Raw genomic sequence first — 22317 nt, forward strand, 5'->3', positions numbered from 1 at the left:
GTGGCCTCAAGGACATTTATTGAGTGTTCCCTCCATACAGATCCTGGGGCCACACAGGAGAAAGAAAGGAAGAAGGGGGGCAGGGGGGCAATAAATAACAGAGACAGGAACTCCCCTCTCGACTGATGAACAAGGTGGATGGAGGTTAGAGGGGAGTCATGATGAGGGGAGGGAGAGGGCAGGACCAGGAACTAGGAGAAGGGTGGGCTTGGGAGGGGGAGGTGAGACCGCTAGGTCCTCTTCCTCTCTCCGCTCCCCTCCCTTCCCTTCCCCCCTCCTTTTGCCCTAAGAGGAAGAGGAGCCAGAAGCCAGCCCTAGAAACCACACATGGCTGTGGTAGGGGGAGATTCTGGGGTAGGGGATCCTGAGGGCAGGGTAAGAGGCAGGCAGCCCCTAAGCCCCTCACTTGACCCTGATCTCTGCATACTCAGCCAGCTCCTCTGTTAGGGTGTAGCTATCCTTGGTGGGGCGTTTCCCCAGGTCCACGTGGGCGTAGCTCAGGTCCAGCTCCGGGGGTTCCCCTCGAAGGCCCAGCAGCCTCCTCTCAGCGCCCAGGCGCCTCTCACTCTAGGAGGGGGCAACCACCAGTTATAGGGGGAGTTCCTTCCCTTCATCTCCAGCTCCTGGCTTCTGCCTGGGTTGCCAAGAGTTTGCTGCATTTCTTCTCCTTTCATTCATTTCCTGTTGCTCACTGAGTCAAAGCCAGACTCTCCAGCCACCCCCCACCCCCATCCTCTACCCACCAAGCCCCACTTCCTGTAATTCCTCAAAGTGTCACCTCTGCTGTGCTGGTCCAGGATCCAGCCCACAGCCTGCGGCCTCCATTTCTGGCCCCCAACAATTCCCTCACCTCTCTGCTAGCTCAGGATCCTCCCCTGTTCCAGCAAGCCTTTGGATCTGCCCTCAACAACTGCATTGTGCCCAACACTGGGCAGCTTAGCTTTGCCGCGTACTTTTGTGTATGTTCCTGGCCTTTTACTACCCCAGTCCCGCCTGAGGGGTCGAGGTGGGGAGTGGGGGTGACTCCCTTATGTGGAGACAATGGCTCCTCCTTCCTTCATAGCCCCCCTACATCCTTTCACAGCCTTATACATAGGGAACGCTTAGGACATTGTGATGACTGACAATACCAACTGGGAGCTCAGAGACAAAGACAGTAGTGAGAAGCGGCAGCTAGACAGAGGAGAGAACAGGCACGACTTGTATCCAGCTCCCTCCCTCCCTCTCTTCCTCCCTCCCTCCTTAACCTTTAGGAATCCACAAACTCCTGAGGCACAAGCACCCACGCACACATAAAGGGGTCCCAGAAGCGGATACACTGAGGCCGCAGGCAACCTACCTGGGGCGCTCAGTGACTTTCCAGGGTAGAGACCTCTTTGGACTATTAGAGAAGGAAACGGAGTCACAGTCCAGGGAGACCAGGGGAGAACAGACAAGCCCCTCCCCCTGCCCCCCCAGGGGCACCGCCCAGGCTCCATCCCCTGCTCCCCTCGAAATCCAGCCATTTGGCCCCTCAGACGTGTCACACGACTTGTGTTGTCCATCTCCCACTCCCCTCCTCCCCCGGCTTCCAGCGCCCCCTTCTCCTCAACCCTTAGTTTGCAATCTAGTTCTTGACTTCCCCTGCCACCCCCTCCTCAAACCCTCGCCCATATCTGTTACTCCCTAGTCCTCACCTCGGATTTCTCAGGCACCCCTGGAATGCGGAAGTCACTGCTGAACAGAACAGGGGGGTTCTCCCCACTTGGAAAGCCGGGGTTCTCAGTCATGTTCTTCCTGTGAGGGCAGTACCCATCAGGCCCCTACCCCTGTGGCCAGGTTCTAGTCCCCACTCCTGTTCCCAGAGCTATTAGGAGGATTTTCACTTGGGGCAAAAACAGCTAGTGGAGGTGGGTGTGTGGGGAAGTAGTCATTGGGGTAAGGTGAGATAGGCCCTGGGAGAAGGGGGATCCCAGCAATAACACCCTTGGTGAGGTTGTGGGGTATTGGGGTGCTACTCTGCAGCGACTCGGCCCAGGGTGGGGTGGGGGGCACCATGAGATAAGAAGCAGCGGTGTGTGGGTCCCCTCCCTGCCCCCTCAGTGTCTTCCTAGTTACAGCTCTGCCAGCTCCATTGTCTTCTCCTGAACCGAGGATACTCGGCTTGGAGGAAGCCGACCATCTCCCATGCCCAAAGACGTATCTGTACCCAGTCCTGGTCAACAGCTCTCCCCTTTCCTCAACCAGGATACTTGGGAGATTTCATTTTGTGACAGAGCGAGCTCTCTGCTTTGGTACTGGGAATATCCACTCCCTCTAGTCATTTCCCTGGACCCCAGGAGGCCTGGCTGCCTGCCCTCAGCCGTCCTCCCTCTCCCTCTGGTGGTAAGTGGTGAGAGGAAACAGATTGCTCTATCTTGGCCCCAGACGTCACGAGGACGAGAAGGAGGCTGGCCAAACCATGGGCTCCACCCATCTGAGCCCATCTTCAGGGCCTGGCCTGATTCACGAGCCATGGTGATCTGGGGCTGATATCCAATAAAAGCCAGGAGGAAGTAAGTGGATGGGGTTTAAATCACTTGGCCAGGCCAGGTTTTAAGGGTAGGGACTGAAAGTGTAAAAGTTACAGGTAGGAACCGGGAAACTTTTTCTTGGACTCTTTCCCTCCTCCCGAACTCCCTTATCAAAGTCAATGGCAAATGGAAACAGCCTGAGGCTAGAAACTGGCCTTTTGCTTGTTTGTTTTAGGCAAAGGGTCGCACAGTCCTGGTGACTCCAGGGCTGGTACTCTATCCACTGTACCACCTAGCTGCCCCTAGGAACAGGTTTTCATTTTGTCTTGCCCGATTGCCTAGCACCCACTTTTGTACAGAGTAGGTGTTTTAACATGCCTTGTTAAATGAATGCATTCAAGACAGTTTAGGATTTCAGGATTAATTGTGCGAAATCTCCCCTCTGTATTGCAAACAATTGAGAGTTGGCTGGCTTTATTTTTGTTGAGGTCCTGACTTTCCCATGGGGGCTTCCTAAAAGCAAGGGTTATCTTCCCTCCCTCCTCTACTCCCCTCCTAACAACGTACAGCATAGTACTGTACACATAGGGACCTTAACGAGAAAATTAACAACGTCATATAGAACCAAACACCTTCCTTCTCCTCCGTGTTCCCAAGCTTCCTAGAAGCCACCACCACCCTGCCCTGGACAGGAGCGAGGGGGCATTGAGTCTCTGCCCCCTGCCCACCCACCCCCTGCTCTCACTTCCTGCGCGTCTGGGTGATGTAGCACACGATGGCGATGAGGATGGCAAAGGCGACCACGGCTCCCACCGGCCCGATTTTTGCCCACATCAGTCTGTCTATAGCCAGGAGAGAAACAAACAAGCCGGAGGCCCATGAGGGAGCGGGAAGGTGTAGGCCGGAGGGGGAGTTTGGGAAGGGGCACAGCCCTCGGCTGAATGGGGAGAAGGCTGGGGTTTTGATCCCTCGTGGATAAGGGACAGAAAGCTCCCCCTGCCTCCCACCGCCACCCGATCTGGCTTACTCACTGGCTCCCTGGAAGGGCAGCTCCAGAGCCTTGGAGCCATAGAGATTCCGAGCCAAGCAAACCACTCGGGGTGGGGATTGCACCTGCCCCCGAAGGCTGAGAATACTAGTGAGCACAAGCCCCCTCCGTTCAGAGTACACGAATTCCCGCTCCGTCTCATTCACAGTCACATTTCGGGATGGCAGCTCAAAGGCCACGGCGGGCTCTGGATTAGACTTGACGGCACAGACGCACTGCACCATGTCCCTCACCGCCGCACAGTGGGACTCCAGGAGGATCACGGGGGCAACTGCAAAAGTAGGTACGGTAGCGATGCTTAGAGAGAGCCAGACGTTTCCCTAACACCAGGTTCCAAGAAGCCTTCCCGAGCCTGCTGGTGGAAAGGACCGGGAGCTAGCCTCCCAAGTGGCCTCCCTGCCTCCACTCTCTCCACCCCAGCCCAGCCTGTCCAGGCCACCAAGAAGATTCATCTTCCTAAAATACAAGTCTGACTCGACTTCCCCTCCTGCTGACGAGTCCCTGTGGTCTACAGGAAAAAAGTCACAGAATCTTAGAGCTGGAAAGTCCAGGACCTTGGAGGTCATCGGAACCAACCCCCTCATTTTACATATGAAAGAGGTGGGGCTCCGAGAAGTCCAAACTGCCCTTAAGAGTGTGCTTGAAAAAAAAAAAGTGTCCGTGACATGGCCTCAACCTGAATGGATCGACTAGAAGTCAGAACAAATGTTAGCTCGCTGGGCTGATTCTCAGGGGGGCGGTGACTGAGGCAACCGCCTTGACCTTTGGGTTGTATTCGCTCCCCTGCTCTAAAAGCTTTCTTGAGTGGCTCCCCATTACCTCCAGGATAAAAATGTGCGCTCCTCAGCTCAGCATTTAAAGCCTAGTTTGCCTGTGGGTCGGCTTCTCAGACTTAGTCCACACGCTCGGATTGCATTCACTCCTAAACTCCACGCCTTAGAATCCAGGCGCCACTTCCTACAGGAAGCCTTCCCTGATTCCTCTAGTTAACATTCCCACTCCCTTTAAAGGAAGTTTTATTTCCTCTTCAGTAGAAACACTATCTCCACCACCATCCACCACCACAGTAGGATGTCCTCTGGATTCCAGGCTCAAACACTGATCAGGGACCATCCCCAGGTCCCCGGCGATAGGGGCAGCAGGGAGGGAAGGCAAGCTGGGTGGAAGAGGGGACTCACACTCCACGGAGATATTGAAGGCGCTGGCCCTCTGACCATATTGGTTCTCAGCCACACACCAATATTCTCCGTCATCCTCGGCGGTGACAGCTGGCAGCTCCAGCAGCAGTTGGCTCTCATAAATGACCGTGGCCAGAATCTGCTTCTCCTTGAAGATGGTGAGGATGGGGTCCGGGTTGCTCTGTGTGGAGCAGAGGATGGACACCGCTTCACCCTCCACCGCTACCACAGTCCCATTCACTGAAGGTTTCCAGGGAGCATCTGAGAATGGTGGAGAAAGAGCGTGGGACACGGGAGCAGAGGGAGGACCTGAGAGCTGAGATTCCCCCCGCCCCATCCTCTACACACACACACACACACACACACACACACACACACACACACACACACACACACACTCACATTTTCTCACACATACTTACACACATACTCACACACATGCTTTCTTACACTTTCACACACACATTCTCTCTCACACATACACACTCATACAAACACATTTTCTCACACACATACACTCACACACACACTTTCTCTCACATTTTCTCACACATACTTTCTCACACACATAAACACATTCTCACACACACTTTCTCACACACATCTTCTCACACATACTTTCTCACACACACTTTCTCTCACACATACTCACACACTCTCTCATACAAACACATTTTCTCACACACATTTTCTCTCTCTCTTTCACACACACACACTTCCACTATTCCCTGGGAATCAGAAACCCAGCCCTAACCTTGTCCAGATCCCAGATGCTAATTCAGTACCTAATTTTAGGATAACTACAAACCTACCCCTAACCTATAATACTAGTTTTGTCCTAGCCCCTTAAGTTTCTAACTCTTGTGACAGCTGCAATTCAACCCAAGATCATCCTTTAATGTCCTTAGAAAACCTATGAGCTAAGGGATGAGCCAATCCCTAATCCTCCCCCAGCTGAACTGGCCAGTTCACCCTGCCCTCTTCTCTCTTTGTCTCCCCAGCTCCCATCCCCATCCCCAAGGAGAGCCAGTGATGGGGAGGGTTCGGGGGGAGAGGGGGTAGCTCACACATGACACTGAGTCCCACGGTGTGGTTGTCCTGCCCGTGGGCATTCTCAGCTAAGCAGGCGTAGATGCCATCTTCCTCAGGGGTCAGGTCCTCCAATTCCAGGGTCAAGGTCCTGGCCACAGCTTCCTTGAGCACTGCCCCATCCCGCATCCAGGTCAGCAGAGAGGTTGGGTTACTGTCTGCCCCACAGAGCAAGCTCACCTGTGACCCCTCTATGGCCTCCACGGATGTATTCATCTCCACGATTAAAGGGGGGTCTGAGAGCAGGGACAGACACCAAGAAGCTTTAGGACACTCGGACATTTTTTTTTCCAAAGGTCTCTTTTCTCTCCCAGGACCCAGACATCCAATCTGCAGATCCCACCATTATTCTCCCAAACCCCAGGGGGCAGCTAGGTGGTGAAGTAGATAAAGCTCCGGCCCTGGATTCAGGAGGACCTGAGTTCAAATCCATGGTCAGACACTTAACACTTACTAGCTGTATGACCCTGGGCAAGTCACTTAACCCTCATTGTCCCTCAAAACAAAAACAAAAAAGCAAAACAAACCCCAGGTATCTTCCCCCCCTCTCCCTTGGGCCCAGGAATTCATGGAAAAGCTTCTACTTCCTGCTTCAGACTCTGATACCTCAGGACCCCTCAAGGCTCGGGGTCTGCCCTCCCCACCTCCAGGGTCTGTCTTCAAGCTCACATTTGATGTCCAGGCTGGCGTAGCCCTCAAATTGGAAGGTGGTGTTGGGGAAGGTAACCTGGCAGCCAAGCCGGTGCCCGTTGGCCTCTCGGGTGGGCACAAAGTGCAGCAGTGATGCCTGCACCCAGGTACCCCCATCCTCCCGCATCCTGCCCAGCACAGCGGGAGCCCCTAGGTCATCATGGCCCAGCCAGCTCAGCGTCGGGTGCAGCTCCAGGCAGTTGTCGGGCACCATGCAGCTGATCTCCACTTCCGTGCCTGCCACAATTTCAGGTGGCACAACGATACTGGGCGCGTCTGTCCAGGTTGGGGGGAGTCAGTGATGGAGGCACCCATAACTTTTCTCCCACTATCCCAACAAGTCTCCCGAGGTATTCCTCCTCCTCCTCTTTCCTCATTCATACACATACCCCTCCCTAAACCCACACCACCCATGCACTGACCCCTTCTCTAGCACAGCATTCCCATCCCCTGTCCATCTGTCTCTCGGTTCAGGGCATCCACGACTTTGTCCTGGACAGAGATCTCTATTTGTATTGGTTGGTCTGTCTCAGACTATAAGCGAATGTCCCCCTTCATGCCACCCCAGTCAGGGATGGATCTAGGTAACTCCTTCTTTTGGACTGGGACCATGTGGTGGTCCAGGGTCTGGGAAATCTGTTACTTGGCAACAGTGATGGTGGTGATGAAGAACATGGGCCTTAAGGGAATCTGGGTGTAGGACCTCTGGGAAGGAACAAACAGCAGTGATGGAAACCAGGCTGTGGGTCTAAAGTCAGTCTTGGCTTGGCCAGTTTGACATCTCCTGGCCACCCCTCCCCCTCCCCCTGACTCCTTTTGAGATTCTGGGATTGAGGCAAGGGGTCCGAGGCTGGAGAGTTGGGTGGGAAGAGATGAAAGGAGGCAGAGCATGGACTTCCCAGCTGAGAACCAGCTAAGACCCCAGTCTGGTTTTCATGATTCCTGACCCCCTTTAGAGGGGAGGTCCTTAAAGAAAGGGACTACTGGGGGCAGCTAGGTGACGAAGTGGATAAAGCACCGGCCCTTGATTCAAGAGGGCCTGAGTTCAAATCTGGCCACACTTACTAGCTGTGTGACCCTGGGCAAGTCACTTAATCCTCATTGCCCCGCAAAAAAAGAAAAAAAGAAAAGAAAAAAGGGACTGTTTCTAGCCTTTCTTGGGACCCTCAGTGCTTGGCATACAGTAAGCACTTAATTAATGCTTACCGACTGACTAACCTACTTCCTTCACCAACACAATCCCTACTTCCACTAGAGATCCCTTTGGGTCTAATTACACATGCCCCCAGCTCAGGGTGGAGGGAATGCCACAGACTCGGGTGGGGGGACATCAGCCTACAGTCTAGGATGGACACCTTGATGCAGGCATGTAAGGGGCAAGTCACTCCTCTGTAAAGTCGGGGATAAGAAGATGGTCTATCTGGGAAACTGTCCCCTGGCCCCCCAGGACTGACCCTCACCTTCAGACATGCCCCCACGTGGGTTACTCACTGATGATGTCCAATGTGCTGTGTTCAGAGAAGGTGTACTGATTGTAACCTCCCAGGTCTGCTCGGAAGTAGTACTTTCCCCCTAGCTCCGGACTCAGGTTTGTGAGTTGCAAGGTGCAGTTTCGGAGCCCCAGGTCCCCAAGGAGCCGGCTCCGGCCCTGGAAGCTCTCGTGGACGACATGGGTCCGGGATTTGAAGACCACCGGGGGGTAGTTCTTGGGGTAGGGACTGTTGAAGTACCAGACACCATGGACCACAGCAGGCCGCAGCTCATCCGGAAAATCGAATCGGCACGGGATGGAGACACAAGTCCTTTCAAAGGCTGAGATGGATGAGGGCATCCAGGCTCCCCACTGTCCACCCCTTGAGGCTTTGGGGAGGAAGGAGACCCAGGCTGGAGACATATCCAGTCCCACATCTTTCCTTTCTAGGACTCAGGCATCCTTACCCTGGAATTGTGAGTGCGCGAGCACACACACACACACCCACACTCGCTCACTCACTCACTCACACACATCTCAGTCCTATATTCTTCTTCAGGGACCTATCGCTCTGCCTCATGCTCTCCACGCCTACCCCCACCCCCAGGGTTCAAGGCCTTAAGTAATCTAGTCACCCCCATTTCCCTTTACCTGCGTTTACCTGCGATCATAATCCAAAAGAGGGGCAGGGCAGTGAGGTACCTCATGGTGCTCCCCAGGAAGAACTGGGAGGGCAGCAGCTGGGGATTGGAGAGGAAAGGGTTAAAAGGGCAGGTGTCCCAAGGGTCTTAAAGGGATCCTTGAAAAGGAGGACCATTTAATCCAACAAGCATTGATTGGGCATCTACCATATGTAAGGCACTGGGCACAGCACTGCAGATACAGAAAGGAGGATGGAGTGGAGGAATTGCTGGCGGGCAGGGTGAGCAGAGTTGGGGGAGGGAGCCAGGAAGAAGACACACCTTGCCTTAGAGATCAGATCTTCACGAGTCCCGTTGAGTCTTGAGAAAATCCTTTATTCCAAACTGAAGCTGTGAGCCAGCCGACCTGGAATGAAAATTCGGAAAATGGAGAAGAGAAGCCCAAAGCAATCTGCTCCCCATCCTCTGTGCCCAAAAGCTGGCCAGTCCAACTTTCAACTCTCCATGTTCCCCTCCTCATCCTCCCCCCCCCAAATGGGACCTGGCAGCCAGTTACCTCTCCCCTGGCCCATAGTATCTGGCTGCCCCATGTGCCCGGACGCCTGGGGCCCCCACACACATTCCCTCTTCAGTGTTGGCAGCAGCTGGGACTGTGGTGAGGGGGTGGAAACAGTTCCCTGAATCATGACAGCCCTTGCTTCCCCCCCTCCCCAAACACCAGGGAGAGTCCTGAGGAGGCCCCCAGGTGGGAGGGAGTGGGGAGAGGTGACACTATAAGAAAGACAGAGGAGAGGGAGACCCCAATGCTCCGACTGGATGGGAGGAGGTACGGGGCAGGGGGGAGGCGAGAAGGAAGCCACACTTCTGACGGGGGAAGTGTGGGAGCAAGGGAAAAGAAAGCCTCAAAGTCCCACAGTGGGAGGTGAGGTGGGACCCGAGAGACGTGAGCGAGTGGGGGGGGGGCCTGGGTCCATGGCGACCATCCCGTCAATGACTCCGTTTCACCAACTTGACATTCCCCAAATGCCGGGAGCATTCCTGCCGCCTTCTGCCCCCCCACGGACCCCGATGTCCCCACCCCCCAGCCAGGGCCTGGCCCCTGGCCCCAGCACAAAGGAGTGCTGTTCCATCTGGGGGCTCTGCTACCCCCTCTCCCCTGGGGGCTTCTGGGATAGGAGGTGTGTGAGAAAGAAAGCCCTTCTTCCCCACACCCAGCACTGATGAATGGAGCATGGCTGTCTGCCTGAGGTGGGAGGGGGGGGGGGAAAGGAAGTCCCTGAAGTTGGAAGTCCCGATGGTCCCTTTCTAAACTCTGCCATGCCCTACGATGATAGCATTTGGAAGGCACCTCCTCGTTTTTTCCGAAGAGGAAACTGAGGCACAGAGCTACTAAGTAACGGAGCCAAGATTCAGACCCAGATTCTATGGTCTTCCTATCATGGCCAGACCCCCTCTTCCCACCCCTTTTATATACCCACACACGCATACAGAGACAGACACGTGGAGAGGCAGCTCACACACACACACACACACACACACACCCATACAGACATCCACACAGAGAAGCTCCAGCCCTTAGCCCCATGTCTTGACCAAGGAAGCCCTCATGCTCCTGAAAACACATTGAAGTAAGAGACAGATTCACAGACACACACGCCTGTGCAACCCCCCCAAAGACATCCAGACTGGCAGACAGGCTCCCTCAGACACCGACCGTCAGGAGTGGAGGTAGAAACATGTCCAGGCGTCTGCAAACATCCGCCCCCACCCCCAAGAGGCAGACTGGGTCCTGACCCAAGCATCCCATTGGCTTGTTATTTTTTCTCTCCTTGCCCCCGTCCCTCAATCCCCCTCGGCTTCCTGGGTGCCCTGGTTATCCCCCAGCTCCCCACCCCCAACCGATGACTCCCTGCCCAAGAAGTCCATTCCCCGACCTGAGAGCCCTTCCCAGCCTAATCGATCCAGATCAGACGGGCCCCTGCTCCCTTGCCTTCAGGATTCACTGCGCTGACCTCTCTCCTGTCCCCTCAGCTTCAGCCTGTCCACCCATCCAGTTCCCCCTCCCCTGTCCCAGGGTCTAGGCCTCCGAGGACCAGCCCTTCCCCTCCCCCCTCACACACACATACACACACACACACACCCAGGGTGCCAGGGGCCGCCTGCCTCCAGCACCCAGCTCCTCCCTGCCCAGGGAGGGGGGGTACAAAAGAGCCCTTGTCACAGCTGGGGCTCAGGCCGGGCTGCCGGATGCCTGGGTCCTACATGAGTGTAGAGATGTGTGGAGGAAAGGATGGCTTATAGGCTTCTCCTGTTTCTCCCTCGATCTCTACTCCCCTACCCCTGCTTCCTCCCCATCTCGAACCTCATTCCCCAGTGAGATCCTTAGCAGGTTGCAGCCCTCATTGCTGCCCCCCAGGGCCCCAGTCACCAGCATTCTGTGGCAGTATGGGTGAGGACCAGCAGTGATTTATTCCCAGAGGCTCGGGGAAAAGCAGTACCCATCACCGTCCATGATAGGATAGTAGAAAGAACACCAGACCTGGATGCTGGTCAGGCCTGGCTCCTGAGCCTCAGTTTCCCTAATCTGTAAAGTGGAAATACCTCCCAAAGCTGTTGTTATGAGGGGCAAATGACATCATGTGTGTGATAGTGCTATGGGAATGTTGGCTGGATACGTATTGTTCTCCCCCCACACACACACACGCCCAAGCTGGCTCTCCCATTCAAACGCTAGCCCTCAATCTTCCAAAGGGGGCCACTGTAGAGGTAGTTATCATTGTATGTCCCAGTGGCCAGGACACCAGGCAGCCTGCCAGCCAACCTGAATATCACTACAGCTTTCCCCATCCTGCCCACCAACCCCAAAGTCAGGGAGGGAGGAGGGGTGCTATCTCCCCAAGAGGGAATCCCTGAGTGAGGGGATGGGAATTCCCAGGAGGAAAGGAGATAGTTGGAAGGGGGGGGGGAGGAACCGGTCCTGCCACCCCCACCTCCGGCTCCATGATGTCAGACGCTGCCCGTGCCTTCCCCGAGACTGAGACAAAGACCCATTGAGGAAGCAACTGGGGAGGGGGGAGGGATGAACTCCCGAGGCCCGAGAAGGAAAGAGAGGGTCATCTGCCCGGGTCCCTGAGGGGAGGCCAGATGCCAGGGTCCTGGGAGGTGTGGAGATCAGGTATAGGGAAAAAGCACCTGAGTAGCATTAAGACGTCAGCCAGGGTTTGAAGCCTGCTTCTCCTCCCTTGGCCTCAGTTTTCTCTTCTGTAAAATGGGAGGATTATACTAGATTACCTTCCAGCTGTAATTCCATGCTCCTGTGGGTGATGTCTGCACCTACCGAGAGTTGGCTGACCTTGGCAGATTCCCTGAGGGAGTGAAGGAAGAGAAAGGACAGGCTTCTCAGCCTCAGCCTCAGAGCAGAGGTAGCAGATTTTACTTTCATTTCCCATCAGGCAGACCTCCTAAGGCGGCTACTATTTGCTGAAATTGGAGAAAGGACCAAGGTATGACCGTATTTCATCAGTGATACAAATTGTCTACCTTCTCAGGGACAGGTGGAGAAACATAACTATTGCTTCCCAAGGTAAGACCACAGTATCTCTGCTCTCCACTTATGCCTCAGATAACAAGGGATTGTCTACTGTCGTCAACACACCATGCCAGGTTCCCGACAAAATACAAAGATAATGAGTCTCTTCCCTCAAGGAGTTTACAGTCTGATAAGTGTTATAAAACACCTGCCCTAATAAATAGAATTAGAGTGATTGATCTAGAATAGGAGGGGCCCTCAGAAGCTATTTAACTATTTTCATCATTCAGTCATTTCAATCGTGTCTGATTCTTCATGAACCCATTTGGGGTTTTCTTGGCAGAGATACTGGAGTGGTTGGCCATTTCCTTCTCCAGCTCATTTGACAGATGAGAAAACTGAGGCAAACAGGATGAAGTGACTTGCCCAGGGTCACACAGCTAGTGTGAGGCCAGACTGAGGAAATAGCAGCCCAGGAAGATGAGATTAAGGAGTTATTAGGTCCAAGCAATCACTTTACATATGGGAGTATCCTGAGGCCCAGAGAAGTGATTTATGCAGGGTCATATAAGTAGGATATCAGAGTCAGGATCTGAACCCAAGACTTCTGACTCCATATTCCCCCCATTCTTTTTCTTCTTTTTTTTTTTGGGGGGGGGAGTGAGGCAATGGGGGTTAAGTGACTTGCCCAGGGTCACACAGCTAGTAAGTGTCAAGCGTCTGAGGTCAGATTTGAAGTCAGGTCCTCCTACTGCGCCACCTAGCTGTACACACTCTTTTCACTATTCCTCACCCTCCTCAGTAAAATGGTCTTAAATTGTGATTCTAAGCAAGATGTGCCATGTTTCCTTCTGTCTCTGCCCTGGCAGCAGAGAGAGTTGTGAAAAAATGGGGTGCACCATGTATTTTGTATGTTGCCAAGGCCAAGAAAATTTCCTCACATGGGTACCCACCTTCTAGTGATGAACCTACTGTGAGCTTGGATGACAGATACAACCTGTCCCCAGGCCAATTATCTAATCCTTTTCCGGCTCCGAAGGACAAACCAGCATACGTGCCCCACCCCCAGACCAACCTTTGGGAAGCCAAAGTCACATCCATTCCATCATGAGACTGCGGGAGGTCGCCTAGTGAAGCCCGCTTCCTGATTGGCTAACAGTGAGCCTGGGATGGGAAGACTGAGCCAATGAGCTGAGTGCAGCGAGTCCAGGGCTGGTGACCACAGAGAGCTTTGGGGAAGTAAAGATGTCGTCTTCCATCTTCCCTGGTCCATGGAGGGAAGGCTAACCCGAGATGGTTGGGATCACCAAGCTTGGGCCTGGGTAGACCTCTTTAATAGACACTCCTCTTTTCCATCACTAATAAACCATAGGAAACAACAGATCCTTGTGATCTGCAGTTGTGGAGACAGAAGAGAAAGATGGAAGAGGATATTAAGCCCCGGGGCCACCCAGAAATAGTAGCTGCAATGGTTTGGGGGCAGGTGGGGAAGTGGGAATTGAAGGGGAGATGGGCAATCATCCTGCAGGTGTGGCAAATTCACTGTTCTCAGATGATCAAGCAGGCTTAGGGACCGGGAGATCTGGTTCAGCAACCCAGAAAGTTTAGAGAGTAGGGAGAGATGAAGGTAGAATGGGTCTGGGGGCTGAAGGAACTAGTAGTAGACTGAGGTGCGGGAGGGGTCCAAGGCCCGGAGATGCACCTTTCCCATTGGGATAGTTATTTCTCTGCTTCATCCCTTGCCTCCAACACAAGGGCATGGAGGAAGACCTCATCACCAGAAATGACCAGGGAAGCTCTCCCCCCAATTCCCACCCCTCCTGCTAGAATCGACAGTTTACATTTGGACTGTAGTCGAGGGCTGGAATGGAGCACACACTCTCCCCTTCCCACCTGCCTCCCTCACACTGTTTTCAGAACTTCAGAGATGACAAGTGATCATGGAAGGAGGCTCCAAGCTCCTGGTGGAGGGGGGGGGGACAAGTTGAGACTGACTGGGGTGGCGTGTTCAAGAAAGAGGAAAAAATTCTTGAGTTTTTTTGAGAAAACATCCCATTTTATTGTGAGACAGTCACAACAGGAAGGGAAAGGGGGAGGGAATAAATTAGAAAATGAAGGGGGAAAGGGAATTTGGGAAGAGGGAGACGAGACGAGATGAGATGAGGTGACAGGCTCGGGTCACGCCCTGCAACAAAAGCCACATCTTGTGTTGTGACAGCAATTACAGCAGAATGAGCAGATGGGAATATGGCTGTTGAACCTCTTTGTCCTCTGAAGCAGGGGCTGCCGGGGGGAAAAAGAGGAGGTCAGTGGGTAAAACAGTGGGACTGGCATGGGGGGACTTCTTGGGGAAAATCACTCACCATCACATCATCGTGAGCTGGAGCTGCTTCCTGGAGGGGGGTCTGCACTAGGTCCTGTGTCTGTGAAGAAACCCAAGGTCTTGAGGAAGGAGACCCCAGGCCAGGGTCCCCATCACACACACACACACACACACACACACACACACACACACTCTCACTCTCTCCCTCACTCACTCCCTCTTCTCCTAAAGTCTGCCCTGTGTGCAGAATACACCCCTCTATACCTCTTAGCACCCAGAGAGCCCCAGCCACCCATCCAGCCCAGGTATCTGGCTCCCTCCCCAGCCAGGCATGCCCATGGGCTCTTACCTTGCTTGGTAGAACAGAAGAGCAGACAGAGTTAGAGAAGAGGAGGAACAAGAGGCAAGCAGCCTGGATTTGAGTGGTCAATGCCATTTCTGTCTGTGTGCCTGTGTAGCCCAGGGTTCTGTCCGGCGTCTCAAGCCCGGCACTTTTATGAGGCTCCAGGCCCAAGCCCCCTCCCCTTTGACCCAACTTACTTTCCAAGAAGATGGTGTCGTCAAAGGGTGGGGGAGAGATAAGCGGGAACACAGCGCCGGGGGAACAAATGATTGTGTCACCCACAGCCCAGAGGAGGTGTGTATAGGGGGTGGGGCAGCCAGGGTCACACACGTGACCCAAAAGCAACACAAAGACAGAAACATGGGGTCATGTCATGGCACAGTGGGAAGGAAGCACCCTAGGTTGGGAGTTAGAAGAGCCAGGTTCAAATTCACCTGCTGGCACAATGTAATCTTGAACAAGTCATTTCCCATCTGGGTCCCTGGGAAAGGACTCAGACCTCATCTATAAAGGGGGCTTGGCCTAGATGAAATTCCTCTAATTAACCTAAGAGTCTTTAATTGAGCTGATGATCAGTTCTTGAGAAGCCTGCTTCCACCCAGGAGCAGAGCCAAAGAAATCCCTTTGCTGAGTTCCTCATCCTTTTGCCTCCAAATAAAAAAGCCCCACTCATCCCTCTCCTCCGCAGAGCCTCCTTGGGTGCCAAGGCGTCTGTCTGTACCATCCTCACCCCTCGGAAGAAGGTGACAACCTCATCTTCACACCGGCCCTCCCTCTGCATCCCGGGGTCAGTTTTACTCAGCTGGTGAGAGAAGGCGTAGCGTCAATAGAAAGACCAATGGACTTGGACTCCCAAGGTCTGGGTGCGAATGCTGGTGGCTCTGACACTGTCTGACTGACTTCAACAAACATCTATTAAGCATTTACTACACGGCAAGCACTAATTTAGGTTGTAGAAAGGCCAAAACCAGAAACAGCTGTTACTCTCAGAGTTTATATTCATTCTACTGCAGAAAAAAACATGTTCTACAGAGAAATACACGCATAACCAAATAACTAAATAAATAAGCCCCAAATGAAGATCGGGAAAGGTGGTCTGTGGAAGGAAGCCCTTGGGTTGAAGCTCAAAGAGAACCAGGGATTCCAAAAGGTAGGTGTGAAGAGAAAGACCCGTTCTTAGCAGGGAGATGGGAGACTAGCCTGGGATCACCTGTATTGGGAACACAAGTAATCCTTTTTAATTGGACAGTAGAGTGTGCAGACAGACACACAAAGCCACTAAAGCTTGCCTAACAGGAGAGGGACACTGGGTTCTAAGAATACTGGTTTGGTGGCCAGGTGGAGGAGGTTTGGAGAGAAGACTGGAGACAAGGGGAACAAGTAGGTGATCGCGATAGACCCAGCAAGAAGTGGGGAGGCCCAAACTCAGGCAGCCGGCAGTGGGAATGGAAATCGACCCTAGGGCTGTTGACTTAGAACTGGTCCGCCCCATTTATCTTCAGGACAAGGAAACTGAGGCTAAAAGGAGGCAACTAGCAAAGCTGATCGTCTGATTACAAATCCATCAGTCTGTCAGGCGCCGAGTTACGTGCTGGGGATACAGAGGCAAAAGACAGTCCCTGCCCTCAAAGAGCTTCTAATCTAATGGGTTTCTGGCAACTGACTGGATAGGAGGCATGGAGTGTGGAGTTTAGGGGGACTCTAAGGTCTTAATTTGAGTGACTGGAAAGATGGAACACAATAGGGAAGCGAGGAGGAGGGAAGGTTTGGGGGAGATGACAAGGAGTTCTCTTTGGGGTGTTGGGCTTGAGTCTAGCAGGCGGGGGTGCTCAAAAAAAATTGTGGCCGGATGTGACGTGACGGCACTTGGTGCCTGCTTAGTGCCGTGTATATAATATGTGCTTAATAAATGCTTGACTTGAGATACAACACTCAGCTTCTCTGAACCTCAGTCTCTTCTGTAAACAGATTTGCATTACCTACTCCTCAGGGGTTCCTGAAAAGGTTTTTGTGAGCCTTAAAGTACTAAATGAATGTGAAGTGTTCCTGTGTACGGTGTCACGAAAGGAAGTTTTCTGCGCCCTCATCCACACACCCCCCCCCCCCCATCTCTGCCGTTTGAGACCTATGTGACCTCAGTCAATTCACTTCTGGGCCAATTTCCTCAAGTGAAAATGAGGGAGTTAGTTGTAAGGTCTCTTCCAAACCCATGTCTTGGATCCCAGTGGAAGAGGGAAAGAGGCCTTTGTCTAAACCCCTCCAAGAAAGCAGGTCACTGCTCAGCCCCAGCCCTGCCTCCTGTCCCCCCCAGCCTGTTTGCCCAGGTTGGCCTCAGCTCCCCCAACACCCAGGTAGACTTGAAGGCGCCAGATTCGTCCCCACCCATGCAGGGCTGGGGCAATGACCCTAGGGACGTGGGCCGGGGAGGGAGGACATGGCCATGGGGTTACAGCATGCTCCAGGGCAGCTGACAGCAAAGAGGATTAAGTGGATGGGTTTGGGGGTACAAGGATAGGAGGCAGGTCCGCGGATGAAGATGGAGCATCAAATAGTGGGTACTGACAGAGACCACCCCTTCTCCTCCCAGTCTGGACTGTCCCACCACCTCTGGGTAGATTTCATCATCGGCAGGGCTGAGGGCAGGGGTCACCACAGAGGCGCCAGGGCTGGGGCCCTAGGCGACAGAAAGACGGGCCAAGCTGGGAATCATCCCTTCCCTCCCCTTTCCGTAAGGAGAGGAGCTCAAGGCCAGAGTTATTGCCACTGGGTGAGTGAGGGTGGGGGCTGAACCACAGGCCAGGGATCAGCCTGAGCCTCCTCTAACACCAAGCCCTGTCCTTCACCCCCCATCATCTCCCCGGCCCCCATTCCCATAAATAGGAAGGACATTGCAGCCAAGGATGGATGGAGGGAGGGAGACCAACAGTTGAGGCGGGGGCCGCACAGGCCAGTTTATTGCAGTTTAAATACCTTTCTCTTCTTCTCTTTTTTTTGTCTTTTTTTTTTTCATAAAGAAATTAAAACACACACACACACCCAAAGAAGGGGTAAGGGTGTCGGGAAGTGAGCTGCGGAGGCGGGAGGCTGGAGCCCCAAGTCCAAAGAACCCCGAGCCATGGGGTGGCCCCACCCAAGGCTTCCCCCCTTCCTAGCAGCTGTCTCTGTACCTCCAGGGAAAAGGGGGGGGCTGGCAGAACAGGCCCAGGAAGGAGAAAGCAACCTCTCTCCTTGTGTCCTGCCCCATTCCACCAAAGTGAAGGCAGGAAAGGGAAGCCCGGGAGGGAGCCATGAGGCGTCATGACTGAATCGAAGTTGGGGGAAAGGTGGGGAAAAGGGAGAGAGTCAGAGAAAACAGACAGAGATGGGCGAAGGTGGACACGTCGGTGGGGTTCTTTCTGTTGTTTGGGGGGGGTGATGTATTCATGGAAATGCTTTTTTCTCCCCATTTTTGTTAAAAATCTACTATAAAAAATGCAGCTGGGGGAGGGGGCAGACTCTCTCCCTCTCTGTGCTAAGGGTTGGGGGTCAGAGCCCTCCCTCGAAGACCAAAGGGAGGGGCATTACTGCCGGGTCGCCTCCCCGACAATCTCCAGGCCGCTGTGTTGCTGCAGCTGGGCTCGGAGCAACGCGTTTTCATTCTTGAGTTCCTCTATCTGGGGAGGGGGTGAGGCAGGCAGTGGGTTCCCCAGCCCCCCCCATCCCACCCACTCCAGATCTCTGCCCCCCTCCCTGGCCCAGGCCCCGCAGGTCTCACCTGCTGCCTCAAGAGCTCATTGTCCATCTGCAACCTCTCAGCTTCCTTAAAGGTCTCCTGCATCCGCTGGTTGGTCTGGCGCAGCTCACGGATATAGTCGCAGGCTTTGGACAGGATCCCCCCTTTACTCTGAAGGACACCAAGGCAGAGACGGCAATTGGCCCAGACGCAGATGCTGGTAGCCCCCCGGAACAAGCAGGCCTGGCAGTGTCCTCGATCCCGCCCCCGCCCCAGCCAGCTGCCGCTCCCCGGGAGGCTCATTCTGCCCTGCCCCCTCTAGGATAAACCTCCTCCCTTGCCCCACCCCCTCCCCCGGTCCCTCTGTCTCAGCCTCTTGAGGCAAGGACTGACCACATTTGGGTCCCTAAGGCCCAGTCTCTGAGACCCGAGGAAATGGGGTTCCCATCCTCAGGCCAGGGGGGCTGGGAGAGACACCACTTGTAAGACACTTTGCAAACCTTAATGCTGGCTACTAGGATGAGCCTGAGGGAGGGTGGGGGTGGGCAGGGACAGGAGCTCTCACCGCTCCTGTCTTGCTGTTGTCCGTGTTACAGTCGGGAATGATTTTGGAGAGCTGAACGATCCAGTTGTTGATCTTGTCCCTCCGCCTCCTCTCCACTACAGGGAGGAAGGAATTCCCACCCCGGGAGGGCTTCGTGAGGACTTGGTGGGGACGGGGTGAGAGACAACACCCCCCCCTCCAATGGGCTCCTGGGGCTGAGGGGCACACGAGGAGCTTCCAAGCATAAAGGGAGAGGTCAGGGAGGGGGAATGAGCTCATCAGGGAAGACTGCAGCTGGGCCTTGAAGGAAGAGCAGGGCTCAGGGTCAGAGGTCGGCACTGGGGTCCTCATGGGCAAGACAAGAGGTTCCACTAAGGATTTCTAAGTCCTCTTCTGGCTGTCAAAGAGGCCCTCGGGAGGGAGCCTGCAGCAGAGGGCTCCTGGGGGGAGAAGGCTTGCTGGTCCCAGCTGCTGAGTAGGGGGAGGACAGGGAGCCCCAGGCACCTCCTGAGCTGGGGAGGACTGGACACGGGGCTTGTCTGTCTGGGAATGGCCAGTCGTAGGGACATAAGGAGGCCCAGCCATTCTAGGCCGCAGGCCACCAGGCTCTCTCTCCCTTCTCTCAAGGCCCCATTTCCTGCCTCAGCCCCAGCTCGCCTGGGCTCCCCAGCTTCATCCCCCACCCCATGTCACGTGGATGACGCCAGCACCCAGGACGGGCTCTGCTGAGGGGGGCAGTGAGGAGGGGGGACCTCAGTCCACAACCTGACAGAGAAGGGCCCTCCACCTCACCTTCATTGTGCTGGGCTCTTCTCCTCTCATCTCGGGGGGTTCTCGTCCCGTCCATTTTCCTGGAAGAGAGGAAACACACGGCTGTCCCTCTGCAGGCAGCTACCAGCCCCATTTCTGGATGCCCCCCATGGCTCCCCTAGAGACCCAAGCAGCCTGTGCCTACGGAGAATAAGGATGGGTCCGAGGAGCAATCGTCCTCTGTGTTCCCGTCTGCAGCACGTCCTGTGGTGTCATCATCACATAAAACTGGCCTAGGAGAGGCAGAGTTAGGGTCAGGGTTAGAGATCGCCCTCAAAGTCTGTCAGTTGTGCTGACACCCCAGTCTTTTTTCATCTGGTATGTGAGGAGGGTGAATTAAACAGTCTCTTCTGATAGAGCTGTGAGACAGCTAGGTGCTACAACAGAGAGAGCCCTGAATCTGGAATACAGAGGACTTGAGTTCAAACTCAGCCTCAGATAATTCCTAGCTGGGTGACCCAGGGCAAGTCACCTCACTGCCACCTGCCTCGGTTTCCCCAACTACAAAATGGAATAACAGCACCTACCTCCCTGTAAATGCTTGTTTCCTTCTTCCCTTCATCCCCCCCCCCCCACTGGCTTATGGATGGTTCCATCCCTCCTGATCACTCACCCCAGGCTCTTTTCCCACTCCTGCCCCATGGCCCAGAATCCCTTGTGCCTCCCCAGTGGAAGGCCTCTAGCCTCTTCACCTCCCGCCTGAAGGCTCTGGTCTGTGGTCTGCACGGACACAGCTGTGGCATCCCCCACACTGGATGCGGGGAAGTAGGCAAAGCGGGCCTCCCCACTGACGGCCTCTGCTGCAGGGCTGCCCCCATTGCTGAAAGGGTTCTGGATCACAGCCTGAGGGGGTAGAGCAGCAGATGGAGCCCAGCCAGCCCTGGACAGACTGGCCTGGCCTGCTGCTCCCTCCCCACCCTCCTCCCTCCCGCTGTCCTCCACTCTGAGGGTCTCCATCAGCAGGCATGCCGCCTCCGTGTATCCCCGCAAAGTGTGCTCCCAGTCCTGGCTGTGGGGTCTGTGGGGCGGGGGTCTCCCCTGCGGATCGTGCCCCCCACCGTGGGGGCAAGGCTGGAGCAGGGAGTGGGGGGCAGGGGACGGGAGTCACAGAACCCAGCCCAAAGCCAAGCCTGCTCCAGGGACTCCAGGGTCTGGGAGGGACGGGGGCCGGTCTAGGGGGCTGTGGGCCCCGGAGGAGGGGCTCCCTCCGGCCGCTGACCTGAGCCACAGCCTGCTGCCCCCCGGTGAAGGCGGCTGTGGACACCACGCTGACGGCGCCCGTGGTGTCTCCCTGGCCGTCCAGCTGGCCGTCCGTCACCTGGACCACTCTGTATGTTACCTGCAGGGGGCAGCAGAGGGCACCGAGTTGGGCTGGGCAGAGGTGAGCTCTGGCCCGCCGGCCCCCAGCCCGGCCCGGGGCCCGCACCCCCCTCCCCCACCGGCCCCCCTCCGCGCGGCCCGCCCCTCCCTCACCTGTCCTCCATTATTCTCTGTGCGGAACTGGTACTGGATGTTGGGCTCCCCGAACGCCCCCTGCTGGACGCTGGCGATGGCCACCGCGGTCTGCTCCTCGGCCCCGGGCCCTTCCCCGGCTGGGGGCAAAGGGAGGCCGGCTCAGCGCCCCGGGCGCCCCCTCCCTGTGCCCCGCGCCCCCCGGCGCCCCCCGGGGGTCCCCACTCACTGTCCTGGAGCTCGACGCCCTCCTCCGCTTCGGGTCCCTTCTCGTGGCTGCAGGGGCGCGGAGACAGCGGTCAGCGGAGGGGCCCGGGGCTGCGGGCGCCCCGCGGGGACCCCACCTCCCTCCGGTCTCCCCGGGCCCTGCGGGGGCCAGGGGCGGGAAGGGGCGCCCCCCCCCGCCTACCCCCTCCCCAAGCTCGGAGGGGTCTCCCCTGCACCCCCCGCCCGCCCGCGGCCTCCATCTTGTGCACGGCCCGGCCGGCCGGCGTGCGCTCGCTCCGGAGCGTGGCCGGCCCGGGGCCCTTACCTGGCGGCGGCGGCGGCAGCAGCAGCGGTGGCCGAGGCAGCGGGGTCCAGACCCGGGTCCAGCATGTCCATGGGGGGGGCGGGGGGGGGGGGGGCGCGGGGCCCGGGGGAGGGGAGGGGAGGGGGAGGGGGGAGGGGGAGGGGCGGGGGGCCGGGGGGGCCCGAGCCCGCAGCTCACGCCGCGCGGCAGGAGGGGACGGAGGAGACACGGGAGCCGCTCGCGCTGATCACGGGGACAAACAGTGGGGTCATGTGAGGAGGAGATGCCGCCGCCGCCGCCGAGGCTGCTGCTGCTGCTGCGGCTGCTGCTGCTGCTGTTGGGGCTGGGGCTGGGGCTGGGGCTGCGGCCGCGGCGGCCGCTCCGCTCCCCGTTCCCCGCTCCCCGCCCGGCCTGGGCGACGGCTCCCCCGGCCCGGCCCCGGCTCAGGCCCGGGGAAGCGGCGGCCTGGGCCTGGGCCTCCCTC

The 22317-nt window shown here is 56.0% G+C and overlaps 3 protein-coding genes across 7 annotated transcripts; all 3 read right to left on the minus strand.

Moving 5' to 3' along the window:
• On the minus strand, positions 1-10674 carry MAG (myelin associated glycoprotein). 5 transcript variants are annotated; one of them, XM_043996611.1, is made up of 12 exons: positions 10544-10674; positions 8931-9015; positions 8630-8708; positions 7989-8357; positions 6477-6773; positions 5786-6043; positions 4719-4979; positions 3524-3811; positions 3238-3334; positions 1677-1776; positions 1340-1381; positions 430-567 (listed from the first exon to the last, which is right to left on the minus strand). In XM_043996611.1, the coding sequence occupies exons 3-11, from the start codon at positions 8673-8675 to the stop codon at positions 1349-1351; spliced, it is 1749 nt and encodes a 582-aa protein (XP_043852546.1). In that variant the 5' UTR covers positions 8676-8708; positions 8931-9015; positions 10544-10674; the 3' UTR covers positions 430-567; positions 1340-1348. The 5 variants fall into 5 exon arrangements, with proteins under 5 accessions (XP_043852541.1, XP_043852543.1, XP_043852544.1 ...); XM_043996606.1 differs by lacking the exon at positions 1340-1381 and having other exon boundaries at positions 1-567; XM_043996608.1 differs by lacking the exon at positions 1340-1381 and having other exon boundaries at positions 1-567; positions 10600-10657.
• A 3498-nt stretch (positions 10675-14172) lies between these two features.
• LOC122748914 (hepcidin antimicrobial peptide) lies at positions 14173-14971 on the minus strand. Its single transcript, XM_043994970.1, has 3 exons — positions 14811-14971; positions 14502-14561; positions 14173-14421 (listed from the first exon to the last, which is right to left on the minus strand). The coding sequence occupies exons 1-3, from the start codon at positions 14895-14897 to the stop codon at positions 14317-14319; spliced, it is 252 nt and encodes an 83-aa protein (XP_043850905.1). The 5' UTR covers positions 14898-14971; the 3' UTR covers positions 14173-14316.
• Positions 14972-17730: 2759 nt separating this feature from the next.
• On the minus strand, positions 17731-21994 carry USF2 (upstream transcription factor 2, c-fos interacting). The gene is made up of 10 exons (XM_043994969.1): positions 21855-21994; positions 21552-21598; positions 21344-21462; positions 21090-21209; positions 20563-20713; positions 20016-20103; positions 19853-19911; positions 19082-19176; positions 18559-18687; positions 17731-18457 (listed from the first exon to the last, which is right to left on the minus strand). The coding sequence occupies exons 1-10, from the start codon at positions 21923-21925 to the stop codon at positions 18365-18367; spliced, it is 972 nt and encodes a 323-aa protein (XP_043850904.1). The 5' UTR covers positions 21926-21994; the 3' UTR covers positions 17731-18364.
• Between the last annotated feature and the right edge of the window lie 323 nt (positions 21995-22317).

This window comes from Dromiciops gliroides, chromosome 3, assembly GCF_019393635.1.
Source record: "Dromiciops gliroides isolate mDroGli1 chromosome 3, mDroGli1.pri, whole genome shotgun sequence".
In the NCBI taxonomy this organism is placed as follows: Eukaryota; Metazoa; Chordata; class Mammalia; order Microbiotheria; family Microbiotheriidae; genus Dromiciops; species Dromiciops gliroides.

What these genes read in the sequence shown, in the direction of transcription:
- MAG (XM_043996606.1), bottom strand. Translation starts at nt 8,675, where the DNA reads ATGAGGTACCTCACTGCCCTGCCCCTCTTTTGGATTATGATCGCAG. An exon ending in CAGCACATTGGACATCATCA is followed by an intron (nt 6,774 to 7,988) that starts GTGAGTAACCCA and finishes CAACCTGGACAG; the next exon opens with ACGCGCCCAGTATCGTTGTG. An exon ending in GCTGCCCTTCCAGGGAGCCA is followed by an intron (nt 3,335 to 3,523) that starts GTGAGTAAGCCA and finishes TCCTGGCTATAG; the next exon opens with ACAGACTGATGTGGGCAAAA.
- LOC122748914 (XM_043994970.1), bottom strand. Translation starts at nt 14,897, where the DNA reads ATGGCATTGACCACTCAAATCCAGGCTGCTTGCCTCTTGTTCCTCCTC. An exon ending in CTTCTGTTCTACCAAGCAAG is followed by an intron (nt 14,562 to 14,810) that starts GTAAGAGCCCAT and finishes GTTTCTTCACAG; the next exon opens with ACACAGGACCTAGTGCAGAC. An exon ending in CAGCTCACGATGATGTGATG is followed by an intron (nt 14,422 to 14,501) that starts GTGAGTGATTTT and finishes TCCCCCCGGCAG; the next exon opens with CCCCTGCTTCAGAGGACAAA.
- USF2 (XM_043994969.1), bottom strand. Translation starts at nt 21,925, where the DNA reads ATGGACATGCTGGACCCGGGTCTGGACCCCGCTGCCTCGGCCACCGCT. An exon ending in GGGCGTCGAGCTCCAGGACA is followed by an intron (nt 21,463 to 21,551) that starts GTGAGTGGGGAC and finishes CTTTGCCCCCAG; the next exon opens with CCGGGGAAGGGCCCGGGGCC. An exon ending in CGGACCCATCCTTATTCTCC is followed by an intron (nt 19,912 to 20,015) that starts GTAGGCACAGGC and finishes CCTCTCTTCCAG; the next exon opens with GAAAATGGACGGGACGAGAA.